This window comes from Triturus cristatus, chromosome 3_1 (assembly GCF_964204655.1).
Source record: "Triturus cristatus chromosome 3_1, aTriCri1.1, whole genome shotgun sequence".
NCBI lineage: Eukaryota > Metazoa > Chordata > Amphibia > Caudata > Salamandridae > Triturus > Triturus cristatus.
The window spans coordinates 700,974,805-700,995,282 of NC_140583.1; the positions used below are offsets into that span (position 1 = coordinate 700,974,805).

Below are 20,478 nucleotides of genomic sequence, written 5' to 3' on the forward strand. Positions count from 1 at the left end.
ACCAGAGAGATTATCACATGTGTCACATCCTTCACACCAGAGTCCAACAACCTTAAGAAAGTGATAAAAAAACACTGGGGAATACTATCTGCAGGCACACTAACGATTCCCCCTCCCCGTTTTGCTTTCAAAAGGACTAACAATTTGAAGGATACCCTCATACACACGAGACCGAAGAAACAAACTAATCCAACACACAACACCCTCTGGAACCTCCCCCCTGTACAGGGGCATTACACTTGCGGTGGGTGCTCCTGCTGTGGGCAAACAATTGTGGCCAAATCTATTCGCCTTACTGACTCTTTCGAGTGGACCCTCAAGAGACACACTAATTGTAATTCTACGAACTGTGTCTATCTACTAATTTGCCCTTGTGACCTCCAGTATATAGGGATGACAACACGAGCTGTGAAAACACGCATCACCGAACACAAGAGCAACATTAGATGTGGGAAAACCACAACCAAACTTTACAGCCATTGTCTTGCATGCAAACATAGCCCGGCTGATCTACGTTGGATTGTCCTTGAGAGCCAACCTGTTTTGACTCAACATGCCCTACTCAGGCTCGAACAACGCTGGGTACATCGCCTTTCACTGGACAGACTTGGCCTCAACGACGATATACCCTGGTCTGTGATATCTAAGAGATAGGATTTGGGTGTTCCGAGATAGCTGAGGGGGTAGGACAATACTCAAACTACCTGAGGCACAGACTGACACCTGGTCTTTCACATTAATCCATCTTTACATGACATACCAGGGGCATAATCTTCAGGGAAACCCATCTCACCAACCCCCCCCCCCCATATTTGCAACCCCCACTCAGCACGTGAGTTAAGAACCACTTATTCAGAATAGGTTACTGTGGGATATACGACACATGAGTCATCCATAGCAGACACTTATGACTGGCTTCCTGCAATCGCATTAGGCATTAGTGGACAACTCCTTGCCTGGCCCTAACATGGCGACCGGAGAGGACTGCGCTTCGATCCCTACATTATGAATACATTGTGTGGAGATTTTTTAGACGCAACGTCTTCACGGAACAACATTACGCTTGGTACACATGGCACGCTCCACATTTTGCCTGTATTAACATGGCGCCCAACATAAGACGTATTTCCTCCATAGTGTACCATCGCGTCCCTAACACATGGTACGCTCCACATTTTGCCTTTGTTGACATGGCGCCCACCGCATTAGAAATCTATATAGCATTGATGTCCACACACCCTTCTCACCATTGATTAGTCAAGACACATTAATGCCATACCAATCCACGCGATTGGCCACTGAGATCTGTCACAAAGTTTGTGATTGGCCCGTTTGCAGTCACGTGCCGGGCTTACATCCAATCCGACCCTGAATAAATACATGCGTAACCGACCCACTATCCAGCTTCCGGGTTCGGCGACGCGGGCAGGTTAAATAACCTCCAGGGGATATCTGTGCAGTAAGTAGACACCAGCGCGCTTTTTGGAGTTTTGATCCCATTTACCTAGGCAGATCTTGGGCGCTTTAGACACCTATAATACAAACGCAGGATTCCGGTTCACTGCCCACCTTCGATACACGTTTTTATAGCTTGCATGTGAGCACTTCGACACGCCCATATCACACTGGGCATGGTGACGAAGAAATGCTGATTTCTAACTTAAGCTCACAATAAGTCAGTATCGGTCACTCTGTTGCATTACTTTTGAACACAGACCGTTTCCCATTTGGGACTTGCACATCTGAGCCCTACCACCGGTTAACTGCACCTGGGTAACCACATTCAATATCAAAGTACCAGTGCACACGAAGGGTCCAAAACGTTCTTTATAATTAATTTTTATATGTATTCTCTTGTTATCTAGTGGAGACCTCTCTCCTCTAACTTCTTTTATATGTTGTTGATATCTTCCTGTGCCTCTACTTCTCCCCATAACACCATTATACTTTAGGGAACGAATGTGTTTCTCCCCCTGTGGACGCGCCATGCACCTGATGAGGAGCTCTTTTTAACATAAATTGGTGAGTCCTTACACGATCATGATTTCTTTCATTCCCAGGGACTATACTTTAAACCAGAACCTGTCGGTGCTATTTGTCATTACCGTTTTCTACTTAGCCCTACCTTGTCCTATGTCATACTATGATTATTGAACAGATACCTGGTAGGCATCCAGTATTAATATTCTGGGTCATATGAATGTGATCACCACTTTACCACACAAGTGGTGTTCGACTCAATTTTTGTTTTTAATGCCTAATATGCCGAGGGTGGCTTTGGGTTTTCATACATATTTTTTGTTGATTTTTTCTTTTCTCTAGGTGACCCCCTCTTAAATCAAATACGTAAGGTAGGGGCGCCTACTAAGGGTTGACCAACACTTTTGTTCTCACCCTTGCTTTTCTCACCCAACTGTAGATAGTTTTATTCGAGCACACTTCACTTCACTTAAGGTCCTGACGAAGCGCCGCGAGATCCTCCTGACTCAATGTGCGCGAAACATGTTGACCATAAGAGCTGAGCGTAGCTAGCCACTCATCCGTTGTGAGTACATATAGCTTTTACGCCACTCATCCCCCCTTTTTTTTTTAACTAGGTGGTCGACTGAGCCAATAAAATTCAATTTCAGATCTACCAACCTTTTTTAATCACCTACATCTACACTCCCGGGCCCTCACACGCACGCACCATACGGCAGGGAACAAAAGATCTCCGACAAAGAGCCCCTGTATGGGTGCCCGTCGGGTATTGCACCGCCGACCCGACGAGGAGCAGAACCCAGATGATGAAGCATGACACCTAGCTTGCTGGGTGTGTGAGGGTTTTAGTTCCACCCTGAAGGGATCCCCTTCCCTTGTGCACTTTCTTTCATTAGGTTGAAGTCTGAATGGGAATACTTTATTCCCTGCAGACTTCCTGTCCTGCAGGAACTACACATCTCTCGTTGACACAGTTACTTAGGGCCTATGTGTAGGACCTCGTTAAAAATAGCCCACCTCTCACTCTCCTTCCTTTTGTTGAACGCATCTAGCGCGGGAGTCCCCCGCAGGAGATTGTTTTCAAGGTTACCTATAGTGCCATTTGGCTCTAAGAGGACCATCTGCCCCTCCAAGTAATTATGGAAGGTGAACTAGGCATCAGCTATGGTGAAGACGCCGTATCTGACATTCTAAGAGCACCATCACTTTTGGTTATGGACAACAGCACGGCCTCAGGTTCCCAGTCGGACGACTGGACGAACTTAACAGCTTTGAAGAAAGAATGGTTAAAAATAACCATACATGGGGCTATGATGACTGAGTACCTTAGGGCCAACATCGCCCCCAATGGTCTCATTGTCAATTTAGTACCCCGTCTATTCCTGGATGACCCACTATTTAAGAAAGAGTGGTCCCTGGTGTCATGGAAATGCACCAGGGACTTACTGGTACTTATCATAGGGACAGCCAAGAGGTTGGCCGATTGCATCCTCACACGCATCCAAGATCTGGAAAGCACAATGAAACCCGTTACTCAATCTGCAGTTTTTAAAACTAAACTAGCAGAGATCAATCAGGAGATTGCTGAAAGTAGGGAGTTTTTGCTTAAACAAAAAATAACGAAACTACAGAAAGATATCACCAGATTCGACAAGGAGAGAGTATTTCCTTACCTAAAAGCAGACTACACGTCTAACAAGACAGATTATTCAAGTGATGAAGAATCTAACCACAGCAGAAGAGGGTCATCTAGTGGATCCAGTACAGGGAGTTGGAACAACAATAGAAATCAGAGGAAGACCAATACACGGACATACCAGAACCAAGGTGGTCCGATGTTTCCTGTCCCCCCCCAACCTCCTTTCTGGCAATATCCCATGTTTCCTCAGTACCCACCACAATTCTATCCTGGTAACAACCCGAAACCTTTTTTAGGCAGAGGCTGGGGCAGAGGAAGAGGGCGAAGACGAGGACAACAACAAACTACCACCCATGTCCAGTGGCAAGAACAACCACAACCGCAGCCACAAATGGAAACTCGGAGCAAAAGGAGGGGCCAGAGGGATTAGTTATTAACCTTTCCCATAGACCCCTCAGCAACATAGAGGAGGATGTACTAAAGAAAGGTCTGGGCTTCGTACCCACTCCTAAAGTAGACAAATTCGAAGTGATTTGCGAGGTCCAGAGCTTCTTTCGGAAAATACGCCTCAAAGCATTTTTTCAGGATGAATTGATTTCTGAACCTAGTGACACAGGCCTGCATAAAGCTTCCACCTTCACTCCTACAAACAGTATGATTCCCTCGGAGGTCCTTACCTTCGAGAAGGCTGTGTTAAAAGATCTGAACAAAGTACAGAGTAGAACCACTGTGTACAACAACTTCACTGCAAAAGAAAGAGATGCGGCCAAAACACTAGCAACTGATATATCCATCACCATCAAACAGGCGGACAAGGGAGGTGCTACTGTTATCCAGTCCACTAGCGACTATGAAACGGAGTGTCTTCGCCAACTGGGCGATAGGAAATATTACACACCTATTGATACCGATCCCACTCCTAGATTAAGTTCTACAATAGCTAGCAAGATCTTGGAGGCCGAAGCCAATGGCTGGATCACGAGAAAAGAAGCAGACTTCCTTAGCACCACCAAACCTGTTGTACCATATTTCTATACATTACCTAAGGTACATAAAGGCACTACCCCTGTCCCCGGTAGACCAATTGTCTCAGGAATAGGTTCCCTTTTGGAACCTCTTTCCAAGTTCTGTGATTGTTTCCTACAACCCTTGGTAAAAGAGACACCTTCTTATGTCAGGGACACAACTGACATTTTGAATATTATTGAGGGAATAGAGAACACTGAGAATGTTGACCTCCTATTGACCCTTGACGTAGAGGCCCTCTACACCAACATCCCGCAACAAGCAACTCTGACGGTAATAGAGGCGGCCCTACGGCAAAAGGAATGGACATCTCCCACCCCCATAACATTTATCATGGATCTGGCAACATTAGCTCTCACCGAGAACTATTTTGCCTTCAAAGATAACCTCTACCATCAGTCCCAAGGTACATCGATGGGGAGTACCTTTGCCCCTAGTGTGGCCTGCCTGTATATGGCAGCCTTTGAAGAGACAGTCATAATGAACGAGGACAACCCCTTTGGACCTAATCTAACCTTGTGGAAAAGGTACATCGATGATGTCATGATCCTGTGGAAGGGTGACTTAACCACTTGTCACGAATTCTGTGAATGGATAAACACTAAAAATCAGTTCTTGAAATTCACTAGTCACATCTCTAACTCAGATATTCCCTTCCTGGACGTGAACATCAGATTGACACCCACAGGGTTAAGCACTACTCTCTACAAGAAACCCACTGATAAGAACAGTTTACTCCTCTATAGTAGCCATCACCCCAAAGCCCTGCGCGACAACCTGCCGTTCGGCCAATTTCTTCGCCTTAGGAGAAACTGTAGCTCAATCACAGACTACAAAATTGAGGCTAACATCTTGTCAGGGAACTTGACTCAAAGAGGCTATCCTCCACGAGTGGTTTACAACTCAATGAAACGAGCAAGGAATAACAACCGTGAGGCACTTCTGGAAGTAAGACCAAAAGACACCAGAGAGATTATCACATGTGTCACATCCTTCACACCAGAGTCCAACAACCTTAAGAAAGTGATAAAAAAACACTGGGGAATACTATCTGCAGGCACACTAACGATTCCCCCTCCCCGTTTTGCTTTCAAAAGGACTAACAATTTGAAGGATACCCTCATACACACGAGACCGAAGAAACAAACTAATCCAACACACAACACCCTCTGGAACCTCCCCCCTGTACAGGGGCATTACACTTGCGGTGGGTGCTCCTGCTGTGGGCAAACAATTGTGGCCAAATCTATTCGCCTTACTGACTCTTTCGAGTGGACCCTCAAGAGACACACTAATTGTAATTCTACGAACTGTGTCTATCTACTAATTTGCCCTTGTGACCTCCAGTATATAGGGATGACAACACGAGCTGTGAAAACACGCATCACCGAACACAAGAGCAACATTAGATGTGGGAAAACCACAACCAAACTTTACAGCCATTGTCTTGCATGCAAACATAGCCCGGCTGATCTACGTTGGATTGTCCTTGAGAGCCAACCTGTTTTGACTCAACATGCCCTACTCAGGCTCGAACAACGCTGGGTACATCGCCTTTCACTGGACAGACTTGGCCTCAACGACGATATACCCTGGTCTGTGATATCTAAGAGATAGGATTTGGGTGTTCCGAGATAGCTGAGGGGGTAGGACAATACTCAAACTACCTGAGGCACAGACTGACACCTGGTCTTTCACATTAATCCATCTTTACATGACATACCAGGGGCATAATCTTCAGGGAAACCCATCTCACCAACCCCCCCCCCCCCATATTTGCAACCCCCACTCAGCACGTGAGTTAAGAACCACTTATTCAGAATAAGTTACTGTGGGATATACGACACATGAGTCATCCATAGCAGACACTTATGACTGGCTTCCTGCAATCGCATTAGGCATTAGTGGACAACTCCTTGCCTGGCCCTAACATGGCGACCGGAGAGGACTGCGCTTCGATCCCTACATTATGAATACATTGTGTTGAGATTTTTTAGACGCAACGTCTTCACGGAACAACATTACGCTTGGTACACATGGCACGCTCCACATTTTGCCTGTATTAACATGGCGCCCAACATAAGACGTATTTCCTCCATAGTGTACCATCGCGTCCCTAACACATGGTACGCTCCACATTTTGCCTTTGTTGACATGGCGCCCACCGCATTAGAAATCTATATAGCATTGATGTCCACACACCCTTCTCACCATTGATTAGTCAAGACACATTAATGCCATACCAATCCACGCGATTGGCCACTGAGATCTGTCACAAAGTTTGTGATTGGCCCGTTTGCAGTCACGTGCCGGGCTTACATCCAATCCGACCCTGAATAAATACATGCGTAACCGACCCACTATCCAGCTTCCGGGTTCGGCGACGCGGGCAGGTTAAATAACCTCCAGGGGATATCTGTGCAGTAAGTAGACACCAGCGCGCTTTTTGGAGTTTTGATCCCATTTACCTAGGCAGATCTTGGGCGCTTTAGACACCTATAATACAAACGCAGGATTCCGGTTCACTGCCCACCTTCGATACACGTTTTTATAGCTTGCATGTGAGCACTTCGACACGCCCATATCACACTGGGCATGGTGACGAAGAAATGCTGATTTCTAACTTAAGCTCACAATAAGTCAGTATCGGTCACTCTGTTGCATTACTTTTGAACACAGACCGTTTCCCATTTGGGACTTGCACATCTGAGCCCTACCACCGGTTAACTGCACCTGGGTAACCACATTCAATATCAAAGTACCAGTGCACACGAAGGGTCCAAAACGTTCTTTATAATTAATTTTTATATGTATTCTCTTGTTATCTAGTGGAGACCTCTCTCCTCTAACTTCTTTTATATGTTGTTGATATCTTCCTGTGCCTCTACTTCTCCCCATAACACCATTATACTTTAGGGAACGAATGTGTTTCTCCCCCTGTGGACGCGCCATGCACCTGATGAGGAGCTCTTTTTAACATAAATTGGTGAGTCCTTACACGATCATGATTTCTTTCATTCCCAGGGACTATACTTTAAACCAGAACCTGTCGGTGCTATTTGTCATTACCGTTTTCTACTTAGCCCTACCTTGTCCTATGTCATACTATGATTATTGAACAGATACCTGGTAGGCATCCAGTATTAATATTCTGGGTCATATGAATGTGATCACCACTTTACCACACAAGTGGTGTTCGACTCAATTTTTGTTTTTAATGCCTAATATGCCGAGGGTGGCTTTGGGTTTTCATACATATTTTTTGTTGATTTTTTCTTTTCTCTAGGTGACCCCCTCTTAAATCAAATACGTAAGGTAGGGGCGCCTACTAAGGGTTGACCAACACTTTTGTTCTCACCCTTGCTTTTCTCACCCAACTGTAGATAGTTTTATTCGAGCACACTTCACTTCACTTAAGGTCCTGACGAAGCGCCGCGAGATCCTCCTGACTCAATGTGCGCGAAACATGTTGACCATAAGAGCTGAGCGTAGCTAGCCACTCATCCGTTGTGAGTACATATAGCTTTTACGCCACTCATCCCCCCTTTTTTTTTAACTAGGTGGTCGACTGAGCCAATAAAATTCAATTTCAGATCTACCAACCTTTTTTAATCACCTACATCTACACTCCCGGGCCCTCACACGCACGCACCATACGGCAGGGAACAAAAGATCTCCGACAAAGAGCCCCTGTATGGGTGCCCGTCGGGTATTGCACCGCCGACCCGACGAGGAGCAGAACCCAGATGATGAAGCATGACACCTAGCTTGCTGGGTGTGTGAGGGTTTTAGTTCCACCCTGAAGGGATCCCCTTCCCTTGTGCACTTTCTTTCATTAGGTTGAAGTCTGAATGGGAATACTTTATTCCCTGCAGACTTCCTGTCCTGCAGGAACTACACATCTCTCGTTGACACAGTTACTTAGGGCCTATGTGTAGGACCTCGTTAAAAATAGCCCACCTCTCACTCTCCTTCCTTTTGTTGAACACACCCCCCACCGAACCACACACACATTCACACTCCCATACAAATACTCAGTTAACTAATCAATACATAATATAGACTTTCACGTAGCTAGTAACCAACTTGTGCAGCAGTTTACACAACAACTGACAAAGTGATACAGATATTCACACAGTTTAGTCACTATCCAATATATTTAGTGAGGAACTATAAATTAGTCAAGCAAACAGTCAATCACACTGCTACTAAATCCTCCATCCAGATATTTATATTTATATATCCACTCATTCTTCAATGCAAATTGCTATATATATATATATATATATATATATATATAATACATATTTAAATAACGAACCAAACCACATTCTCTGGATGATGTCATCAGTGATGTCATCAGTGATGTCATTTGAGATGTCATCAGTGATGTCACTGACCATGTCATGAATGATGTAATATGTGACATCATCAGCAGTGGATTGCGGGCGCACGAGATGTAGTTAGTACAACTAACTATATCGGAGGAATTTCAATGGTTTTGTTCGAGTGAAATGTCCAGCTAACTATAACACCCCTAAAACCTATTGTTTTTTCAGTGAATTTCTAAGGTTTTTTAAATGCTAATTCCTAACTATATCAGGCCTGAAACCTACGGCACTGATTGTGCCACCCACACAAGTAGCCTTTCAAACCTCTCTCAAACCTGTCACTGCAAGGCCTGTGTGTGCAGTTTACCACCTCTTCAACTTGACTTTTAAAACCACTTGCCAAACCTTAAACTCCTCTAATATTTAACAGAAGTCACCTCTAAGGTAGGCCCTAGGTAGCCCTTATGGCAGGGTACTGTGTAAATAAGTCCTGGTGGTGACAAACAGCAACATTTGTTTTTCACTATTGTGAGGCCCACTCCTTTAAGAGGCTAGCATTGGGAATTCCTTAATACCCTTTTAAGCAGTAATTCCTAATCTGAAAGGAGTAGCTGCATCAGGTTTCATATCTATGGAATGGTAATGATAAATCCTGTTTAGTAGTAAATTTGGGTTGAACATTTCTATTTTAGAAATGCCATTGTCAGAAAGGGGGCATTTCTCTGCTATTACTGCTCTGTGAGCCTTGCAGCCTGTCTCCAATACACGTCTGGGGTGGGTGACAGCTACATTTTGTGCATTCCCTCTAGATAGCCACAAACACAGGAAGGATAGATATATAAATATATATATATATAAATATTCATATATATATATATATATATATATATATATATATGTTCGCTCCACTTTCCACCTTATGGCAACATCAGCACTCTTCTATGACGGGTGCAGGTAACATGGAGGTGGATCCATGTAAAATATCAAGGCTCCTGTCTCTCAGTTAGACAAACAGCACTCACGGGGTACTTTTAAAAGATTTAATTGCGAGGACGCGTTTCGGCGTGTCTGCCTTCTTCCAGCTCGCTTTAACAATTGGCAGCAACTCTGTGGTGGTACTTTTGAAATCACAACTCCATTCCCATTGGGCGCAGCAGGTAAGAGGAGGAAGGGGATTGGTCAGTCCCATGTCAGTGTCTTTTCGCCTTTGTACCTATCAAGGAATGATGGTATACTTTGGGAGTTTGATCTGAAATATCCAGCCTCGATGGTTTCATAAAGCTTTGCACATTGTTCCATATATTGGATACTCCCAAAGTTTTACGTTCTCCCCTTGTCTGCCACCGATATCCAAAATACCGCTGCGATCTAAACAACGCGTGGCAGACAAGGGGAGAACGTAAAACTTTGGGCAAGACCGTCCTCCAGCAATCTTTTTGCTCCGGCTATATTCCATGAGATTATGTGTATATTGTTATTTACTACATTATTTATTTCTGAACCGTTCGGTCAATTCTTCCGATTAATCAGCGTACCGGGAAGCCATTTACAATCGTCAGATGGCGCTACCGAGTCCCCCATTCTATCGGTGTCAGGTACTTCGCGTATGGTATCTGCCTCACTTCTGCCTTTGGCGTTGTATAAAATAGAATAAACTGTTTTTTTCGGTGCAAGGTCCGCCATGCTCCTTGTAAGTTGTTGGCAGCTCTTTGTCTTTATGGGAAGCGGGTATCTTGGAGTGATTGGCTGCGATAATTGGATACCCCACGATTGGAATATATCCGATTTCCCTATTATTAATTGCACTATCGAGGCGGTTTTCCAGGTTGTCATCGTTTGTTCATTTGTTAATTCTTTTGTGCTACTTAAAAATTGAACTTGATCTAGGTCGGAAGATTTGATGGCATTCAGATCCTTGATTTCCTTCATCAATTTTAAAATATTACTCCTGTTTAGGATATCATGACTGCCTTGAGTCACGTACTCCGGGGTGAAAATAATTTGGAAACAGATGTCGTCTAGCTTAATGCTGTCTGTCGTTGGCTTCGTTACCACCTCGTTCTTTGACTGCGTATTTTCATTGTTCACAATGCAGAAGCTCAGTTTTGTCTGGACCACATTACGCTGAGTGACTGATGTTAGGTTATGAAGTATTGGCCCGGAATTTTGTGCAATGTCTTGTATTCCCCATTGGTGAGCTATTTTTGAATTATTAGCTGTTGAAGCCGGCTTTTCTGCTTTACTCAGGTAGGCCTTATCTGGTTGACTACTAGCACATTCTTGGGCCTCTTTATATCCCTCTTGGTGTGCTCCGGATTGAACGGTTTGGGGTATTAGTATTGGTGTTATATTGGTTGTTAGTGTGCCGTGCCGCGTTTTTAGTTGCCAGGACTGGCACCATGTCTTGAAAAGTTGACCCGTTTAAGAAGGTCTTAGACTGCTCAGTAACCTCTTGATCAGTAGTATTGATGTTATCCCTTTCCGCGTTTTTAGTTACCAGGACTGGCATCGTGTCTTGAAAAGTTGACCCGTTTAAGACAGTCTTAGACTGCTCAGTAATCTCTTGATCAGTAGTATTGATGTTATCCCTTTCTACGGGAATTTTTTGTTCTGTGCCCATTGGCGGCAGGCTAATCAATTTTACAGCGGCATTTAGCTCGGTTATTGACGTTACTGGTTAGTTTTTAGGATTTTCTGATGAGCGTGAGGCCATGGGTTCCTTTTTTGTCGATGTATTTATAATAAAGTGCCTACTGACTTCTCCTGTTGCCTCATGACTACTTCTCCTTTGGCAGCCCTCGGTCGTTTTTAGTGTTTGTTGGTTTGTAAATATTGGATACATGCTAGTATGTGAAAGAGAGTCTTCTTTTTTTTTGTTTCTCGCTTTCCGTTCTTTTTTCTTTTGTCTTTTTGTTAATATTTGTTTCATCGGCTCAGCAATAATAGACTCAGTCATTGATTTTTCCATGATGTCATTGCTCTCTATATTGATCATGGACTTGGCTGGCTGTTCTACAGTCATTTTTACGCAGGACTTGTTGCTGCCTATTTGTAGAAGCTCAGTTATGGTGATATTTGGGCCGTCTGTATCTCTTTCGCGGCTAATGGCTCGTTTATTTAAGTTAATGATCTGTTCAAGGACCATTGGTAGGGTACTCATTTTGTCGAGAATAGGGCCACAAGGACAAGATGGTTGCAAATCGGTGGTGTTAGCTTGGGCTCTTTTGATTAGGGTGTTAAGGTTATCTAATTTTGTATTTATCCCAGCTATATAGGAGGCAATTATGTTCATTAGATCAATTTGGATGTCCAACTTGTCGGATTGCATACTTAACGTAGCCGTCGCTGTTTGTAGTGCTTGCAGGAGGGGGGCAACGAAAATCAGGGACCCTTCGCCTTTGTGTGAATTAATGTCTGCTTCATTTATTGACGGTTTAATATGCTGCGTTTCATTTTCTGATGGGGCATGTTTTCCGGCAAGGTCCGTTAATCCGGATGAGAGTCTGTTTTTACTCGGATCTAGTGAGTGTAAAGCCTCGTTCTCCTTGAGCTTTGTGGTCTCTGCATTAGGTACTCCCTGGTTCAACCAATGGTCAGGGCCTGTTTCAACCAATAGATCTCTGACTGGTGATGGGCCAGTGTTAGACCGTAATTGAAGAGGCTCATCAAAGCTTGAGTGGAATAAATTGGTATGATTTTGTTGTAATATATCCCCACTTTCCATGCTTAATCTAGGAGGTCCACTTATTTGATTTACTTGAGAGTTTTGTTGTACGGAGGTGTCTAAGTCCTCCTTGCTCGCTGTATGTATTAATGTTGATATAGTGAAGCTTGTTTCTCTATAAGGCAAATTTTTTTTGTGCTCGCCGTTTAGTTGGTGATCTTGGGCTATAGTAACTGGGCGGTCTTTGCTGGATTGTGCAACTTGATTCACGGATGCTTTCACCGGCCGGTCATTAGCTTCAAGTTCTTTTGCTGGGACCATTGGGGTCAATAATCCCACAGCGTCTGCTGTTGAAGAAAATAGTGCTGAGCCCAGATCTTTCAGGAACTGGAGTCGTAAATCCTGTATGGAGTTTTTGCTCTCTATTGACTTTTCAAAGAGGGTGGCAATTGGTGAAATTAAGGGGTTTTTAAGGTGTTATTTGCTTGTTTGCAGTTGTTTTTTCAATTCTTCTCCGTTTAGCTGTGCCCTTAAGTGTTGTTAACTTCTCGCCAGGGACTTTTCTTACTTTGCCAGACCTCATGTATAGGCCGGAGGAAGCTGGTGCACCCGCGGCTAGAGTTTCACAGCTTCTCCGCTATGCCCAGCGGCTTTCTCCCTGTGTTTTTTTTTTTGTTTTGTTTTTTTTGTTTATGGATTCTCACTGTTGGTGACGGGCTGTGATCAGCAGCGGTGTTGTTCTCACAGCGCTGGACTCAGCGCTCACACCTACACGCAACCTGCCTCCTCTGGTTTCCTTGCGCAACTCACGCTCGAACTGGCCGTAACTCCCAGGTTCAGAGAATGCGTATCACCTGGTGTGGCCCTGATGTGGCCAAAATGACTTGTGCGTCCTCTCCGGTTTCAGCCCTTTATCCCTGGTGCTCCAGATTTCTATTCACGGGGCTATGTGTAGTGGCTGTGGCTGTGTAGTGGCTGGCAGCGGAAGGCGGGCGGTGGCGGGTGGTGGCAGTGACGCCCTCTCAGCTAGCGCTGCCGTAGCTCTCTGTAGCGCTTTTCCTAGCAGCTCGGAAAATCAGTGCCCCGCCGCGGCTCTCACCGGTTAACTGCGGCCATCCACCCGTGGCTCTCCGCGGCTCTCAGCGGTGGCGGCGGCCTCAATGTACGCGTCACTGAAAGTCTGAAAGTCGCGGCGTCCACAAACCGTGCCTTCCGCTCCACTCCGTACCGCACCCTGCACACCGCTGTGGCTGCGGCTCTGTTTCCGAGCCGCTGCTGACCGCTGCTCCTCCTGCTGCTGCTATGCTCCGCTGTAGCGCCACCGGAAGTCTAGTGGAGATCTGGACTGTTACACTGGCGAGAGAGGATGACAGGATTTCTGAACAGCAGCTCAGTCAGGAAGGATAGGTGTGTCTGAGTACCCATCTACTTACATATGCATTCTGATGGTTCTTCCTCAGCAGTAATGGAGGGAGGGGTTGACACACTTCAATAGGTAGTGTCCTGTTACCTACACAAAGGGCTGATTACCCCCCACAGAGCCACAGCTGGGAAGAAAGGGGCACTTGTGCACTTCAAGGGCCTACTTTGATGTCACCCCCACTTCAAAGGCACTACTGGGTATACGTACTAGGCCTCTGACACTAACAAGACCGTAAACTACTGGACCTGTGAAGAACTTTGACAGGAGTAAAGACTGCTGCTCTACAAGTATTGCCACTCTGCTTGACTGCTGCTCTGGAAGAACTGCTTTTCTTCTTTGTTGTGCTGCCCTGCTGCTTGCTGATCTCTGCCCTGCTAGGGACAAGGACTGGACCCAGAGTGACTCCAAGGGCTTGCTGACTTGCCCTAGTTTCAGAAGTCTCAGGGCCATCAAAGACTTCCGTCAATCTTGCAACAATACCTAGACTCTGCCATCTGTGAGTCCTGTCTGTCCAAGTGATACCAATCCAGTCCTGGACCCTTGAAAGGTCCTTTGTGCTGTGCTGACCCATCAAAAGCGATGTATCAATGATTTTGCACTGATTGGAACCAACTCATTGCTTATCGATGCCGATGTGATTGCTGCTCAACAACATTGCTTTGACGTACTGCGTAGCTCCACGATGATGCATCGCCTGCATCGTTAAAGGGTTCGTTGAAAAAACCTTCATCAACTACATGGATTGGAACCGACGCATAGCCTCCATCCACAGGATTGACAACAACGCATGAACTTCTCTGCTTCTCGAATCGAGTCTTCGACATCGACGCTTCCTCCTCCCATGGTACTTTTTCATTCAGACCTGCTTAATTCCTGTCGTCGACCTGCCCTCCATCACTGTCTGTCTGAACTTTAGATGTACCCTGGTCTAGCATGATCCAATGTCTCCGTTTAGCGATTTATGACTCTAAGCACTATATTTCCATGTAATCTTTCAAAATTCATAACTTTGGTTCTACGTATTGTTTTTTTGTTGTTTTGTTCTTGTTTTACTCATAAAAATATAATCAATGTATGTGCCCCTATCCTCTCATGGAACTACTGTCCTGGATAACTGCGCAGCTCTATGACAATGGACAAATGCAGAGGTCTGCAACAACGGACTGCGTGGCTCCACAGCGATGTATCAATGATTTTGCACTGATTGGAACCAACTCATTGCTTATCGATGCCGATGCGATTGCTGCTCAACAACATTGCTTTGACGTACTGCGTAGCTCCACGATGATGCATCGCCTGCATCGTTAAGGGGTTCGTCGAAGAAACCTTCATCAACTACATGGATTGGAACCGACACATCACCTCCGCCCATGGGATCGACAACAACGCATCACCTCCACTGCTTCTCGTATCGAGTCTTCGACGTCGATCCTTCCTCCATCCAAGGTACTTTTTCATTCAGACCTGCTTGAGTCCTGTCGCCGACCTGCCCTCCATCCCTGTCGGCCTGAACTTTGGATTTACCCTGGTCTAGCGCGATCCACTCTCTTCGGTTAGCGATTTATGACTCTAAGCACTATATTTCCATGTACTCTTTAAAAATTCATAACTCTGGTTCTACTTATTGGGTTTTTGTTTTGTTCTTGTTTTACTCATAAAAATACAATCAATTTTTCTAACCCTGTGGGGAGTTTTTTTATGGTGTTTTCATTGTATTACTGTATGTGTGTGTATGTTTACATGTATGTGCCCCTATCCTCTCGTGGAACGACTGTCCTGGACAAATGCCAGGGAGACTGAGTTTTCATTCACCACAACTGTACTGTTTTCTAATAAATACATTTTATAGACTTGGCCTAAACAGAGTTCTGATGTTTTCTTCGACTGGAGGCAGCCAAATGTAAGGTGTTTGGGAGGGAATGCCAATATTTAGGTGCAAAGCATGTACCAAATTATTAATTCTACATCATCCTCAATCAGCACAGCGTAATTATGGTTAATGGTTTTGTAAAGATCAGCTACTGACAATCTGTATCCCTGCCTTACAAAAATAATGAACCTCCCATATTTCACACTCTATGTGGTTTGTATAGTCTGTTCCTGTGTCTTCTTTTCTTCTTGTCAAAATTTCATTGGAGGATTCATGGCCAATCCTCTTCCTGATTAACTCTAAGTCACATGCATGTGGGCCTAGACTTTTGGGAAACAGAGGCTTGTGGATTGCTTGAGCTCAGAGGTCCTGGGCTGCACTCAGCTATGGTACACAGGTGCTCATGCTAAGTTGAGCTTCATCATGCTGTTCTGGAAAGAACACAGTGACCCCAGATTAGGTCGTAAGGGGTGATCCAGCTCAGGCCAAATAGTGAAGCAGGCCAAATCTACCTCACACATCAGGAGTAGGACAATACTTGTGAGAAGTTGGTGAAAATCATGATCCCAGCCGTGCTCATACAAGTGCGCTACAGTCTGACCTGCTTGTGAAAAGGATAGAAGGAGCGTTCAAGAGAGGAGGAGAAATATGTGGGAAGTGTAAGGTGTAGCAGAGGAAACAGTAATTGTTAAGTTTGTAGGACTGCCCTCATGAGCTCCTTTCTCTTAGGTGATTCCTCACCTCAGGTGTAAGGACAAGTAAGACAGATGACCTTGCAATATGTGATCTATTAACTGTTATCAATAAAAGTTGTGTGTGAGAATGCCGGACACCTACTGCAACAGTGCACGCCTATTAAAACTTGTATAAACAATTTATATATTCTGTGAATAAAATTAAATAATTATATTAATTTGTTTTATGGTCATTTTTTTACAGTGCACTGTGTACTAATCCATTGTAACAGAAATATTTGGACTGTTCTGAAGTGTAAATTTTAACAATTCTTCTTTTGTAGCAAGAACAGGTAAAACGAGTATTGCCATAGCAGTAAACGAGAGTCTGACAATGTTAAGAACCGTTGAATCGGTAAGTGTAAATCTTAATACTTGCCCTGTGAAGAATATCAATGCGATCTGATCTGCATTCTTGTGGGGAGGGATATGGTTGGGTTCATTCTTTTGTGAACAGAATATCAACAAGATTTGTACCAGTTGAAGAAGTAGCCTTTTTAGGTTTCACCTGTGAAATCTCTTGTTTTTAATCACCACAGAAAAGGCACAGAATACATGCACATTTAGCTAGGCGGAAAGCACATATAGTGCTACTGCAAGAGACCAACCTAACAGCAGAGCCCACTAAATTACAGAGAAAGTGGAGGGGACAATCGTGTGCTACAATACACGCCACGTTTGCATGAGGTGCTGCAATATGGATACCGTCAGGGATCCCGTTTATTGCACATGAGAGGTGTAGCGATAAAGTGGGCAGGTATGTTTTGGTTTGCGGTACTCTAGATGGTAGTCCAGAAGTGATAGGGAGCCTATACGCCTCTAATGCAGACCAGGAAGCATTTTACACCCAGGTGGGAACGGTACTCGCGGACTAGACCCTGTTCCCCTGGATACTAGGGGGTGACTATAACACAGTTTTAGATACCACATTGGACCGATCCCACCCTCCTCTCCCTGGAGCAGCCTCAGTACACCAAGCTAAATCATTACAGACTTGGTCACAAGGGTGGTCCCCGAGGGAAATATGGCATAGCCATAATGAGGGTATGCGAGAATACGCTTACTACTCATCCACACACGAGCTGCATACTTGAATAGATCACATATTTTGCAGTTCATCGCTCCTAACGCAAATCACCCACATGACATACATCGAAGAAAACAATATCGGACCACAGTGCTTTAGAGGTCACAATCTCCTGGGGACGTGTCCCCAACCCAGTTCCCAAATGGAATCTAAACACTTGCCTCCTGGAAGATGGGCTATTCCGGGACACTGTGGCATCCACGATTACAAATTATTTCACTGAAAACCCTAGTACGGCCTCCTCCACAGGGATGGAATGGGAGGCGTTCAAAGATACACAGAACTGCAATCAGCTCAGTCACAGGCACTTTCCAAAACACCAACAGGGACCTAAAACAGGTGGAAGACACCTTAGGTATACTTGAACGCAAAGCAGTCCAAAACCCAGTTGCCAAAACAGATCTTCAAGAAGCTTGCATAAAATATGCATAACTTCTAGAGCAATTGCGAGCTATAGATTATAGAACATATACGCAAAAAGTTCATACAGAAGCAGACAGACCAGGTACATTATTAGCACATCTCCTTAGAAATGCCCTCACCCCCATGCCAATAGTAGAAAAACCCCACACCACAACAGACCCGCGCAACCACACAAGATAAAAGAAACAAGGCCTTCTACAACCACTACAAAGCACTGTACACTGCCCCACGGAAAGTAAACCTGCAGGAACTTAATACCTTCTTGGCCTCAGCTAGCCTACCTCAAATAACAGTAGAAGCACAAAAGGTACTAGCCACTCCAATAACATCGGCTGAAATATGTACAGAAATTAAATATCTTCCCAAAAATAAAAATCCACTCATAGTCGACTCACCAGTGGAACTATATGCCACGTATGCCCAACAGTTGTCCCTCTGACTTAAGAAACTCTATCAAGAGGTATGCAAAACTGGAGCCTTACCCCCCCCCCCCCCACCATAGTGCAGGCCTTAATAACCTCATTGCCTAAACCCTGTAGGGATCACAGTAATCTCTCTGCATATCGCCAGCTCTCTTTATTGAATACAGAATACAAGATATTCAGCAAAATTTTATCCAGCCGTCTTCAACCCCTTTTACCAAAATAATTAATACATACTGACCAGTGTGGATTTACACCAGCACAGAACACATCCCTTACATATGCAGAGTGTGTGACCGAAGCAGGGTGCATATCACTAGACATCTGCCAAGCCTGTGATACTCTAAACTGGGGCTATATGTTAACTGCCCTACAGAGATTTGGGATTCCCCCCAAATTTTTACAATGGATCTGGATACTGTACCATTCTCCAACAGCCAGGGTACGCACTGGGTCACGCATATCACAAGTATATGAAAAATGAAGGGGCAGAAGGCAGTGTTGTCCCCTTTCACCCATGCTATTTGTGCTTGCACTTTAACCCCTGGCCCATAGATTGCGTGCTGTATCCAATAGCTGGGGTATTAAAATTAATCATACACTCCACGCAGTATCCCTTTATGCAGACAATATTATATTGTACTCCAAAAACCTACAGGATAATTTACACAGGGTAGCGCAAACCTTTACCCTGTTTGAATCCATTGCAGAACTCGCCATTAATTACATAAAATCACAGGCGTTCCCCTTTGGGACTGATATCAACATGCAAACTATCCCCTTTGTAGATTGAAACATAACAGTTGCCCCCACTACCTTTTGGTATCTAGAGATACAAATGTACAGAAACCTGCAGGACCTCATTGAAGGGAATTTACAAAAAGCAATAGGCTCCTTGTGGGCCCAGATCACCTTCTAGACATCCTACCCCTTTCGATCGCTGGTCGACTAGCTATATCTAAAATAGTGATGCTCCCACGGCTTCTTTATTTCTTTACCAACCTGCCAGTGGTGATTCCAAAACCCATCTTCAAAACATTGAACACATTAGTGACTGACTTAATATGGGCCACAAGCCACTGACATATTAGTCTGGCAAAGTTACAACTCCCTTCGGACGCCGGAGGGATGGAGGTGCCTTATTTTTACACAAACTGATTAGCAGGCCAACTGCAGTGGCCCTTATACTGGTTAGCAAGCTGTAAATTGAATGAAATAGCCTACACAATCAGACTATCGCTCAGGGTACATTACACACCTTGCTGTTCCCAGACAGCACTGTACCACCTTCAACTTCAATGTTGCTCAGGATTGCACTTACTGACTGGAAGCAGGCATTAAAATACACAGCAAATACTCCAGCATAAGCTCCCAACATACCACTCCTAGGTATTCCAACTGCTGTGGAGACTCTTACAAACTGTAGACTCTCTCCATGGACACAGGCGGGAGTATCTACAATAGGAGACCTGTTTGGGGCCGTGATGCTATTGACACATACAGACTTCATAAACGAAAAGGGTACTACTGGAGCACTATTTCTAATACATCGCAACCTGGTATGCTACGTTAAATGGCATTAGGCACCTCAGATGTCAGGACTTGCCACAAATGAACTGTTCAAATAATATACCTTATGAGAACGGGAGACACCGAATCCGTTGGTTTTATCGAGGGATCCGTGCGCACCAACCATCCCCTTGATTCAGGTACACCTCAAGTGGGAACGAGACATTAATAGACCCCTCTCAGATAAAGAATGGAAAGCAATACTGGAATACCCCAAACTAGTATCTTGTAACACACGTTTTAAATTCATACAATATTAGTAACTCAATGTGCATACCTAACACTACACAAGGTATACTCTATCTACCCC

At 44.6% G+C, this 20,478-nt stretch overlaps 1 protein-coding gene across 1 annotated transcript in view; it reads left to right on the top strand.

Moving 5' to 3' along the window:
- The window catches only part of LOC146860813 (sperm-specific sodium:proton exchanger-like), a 4,738,575-nt gene extending 4,721,502 nt beyond the window's left edge, over positions 1 to 17,073 (top strand). The window contains exon 23 of the mRNA XM_085646173.1: positions 16,952 to 17,073. Coding sequence (XP_085502299.1) covers positions 16,952 to 17,073 — 122 coding nt within the window. The remainder of the gene's footprint in view (positions 1 to 16,951) is intronic.
- The last annotated feature ends 3,405 nt before the right edge of the window (positions 17,074 to 20,478 follow it).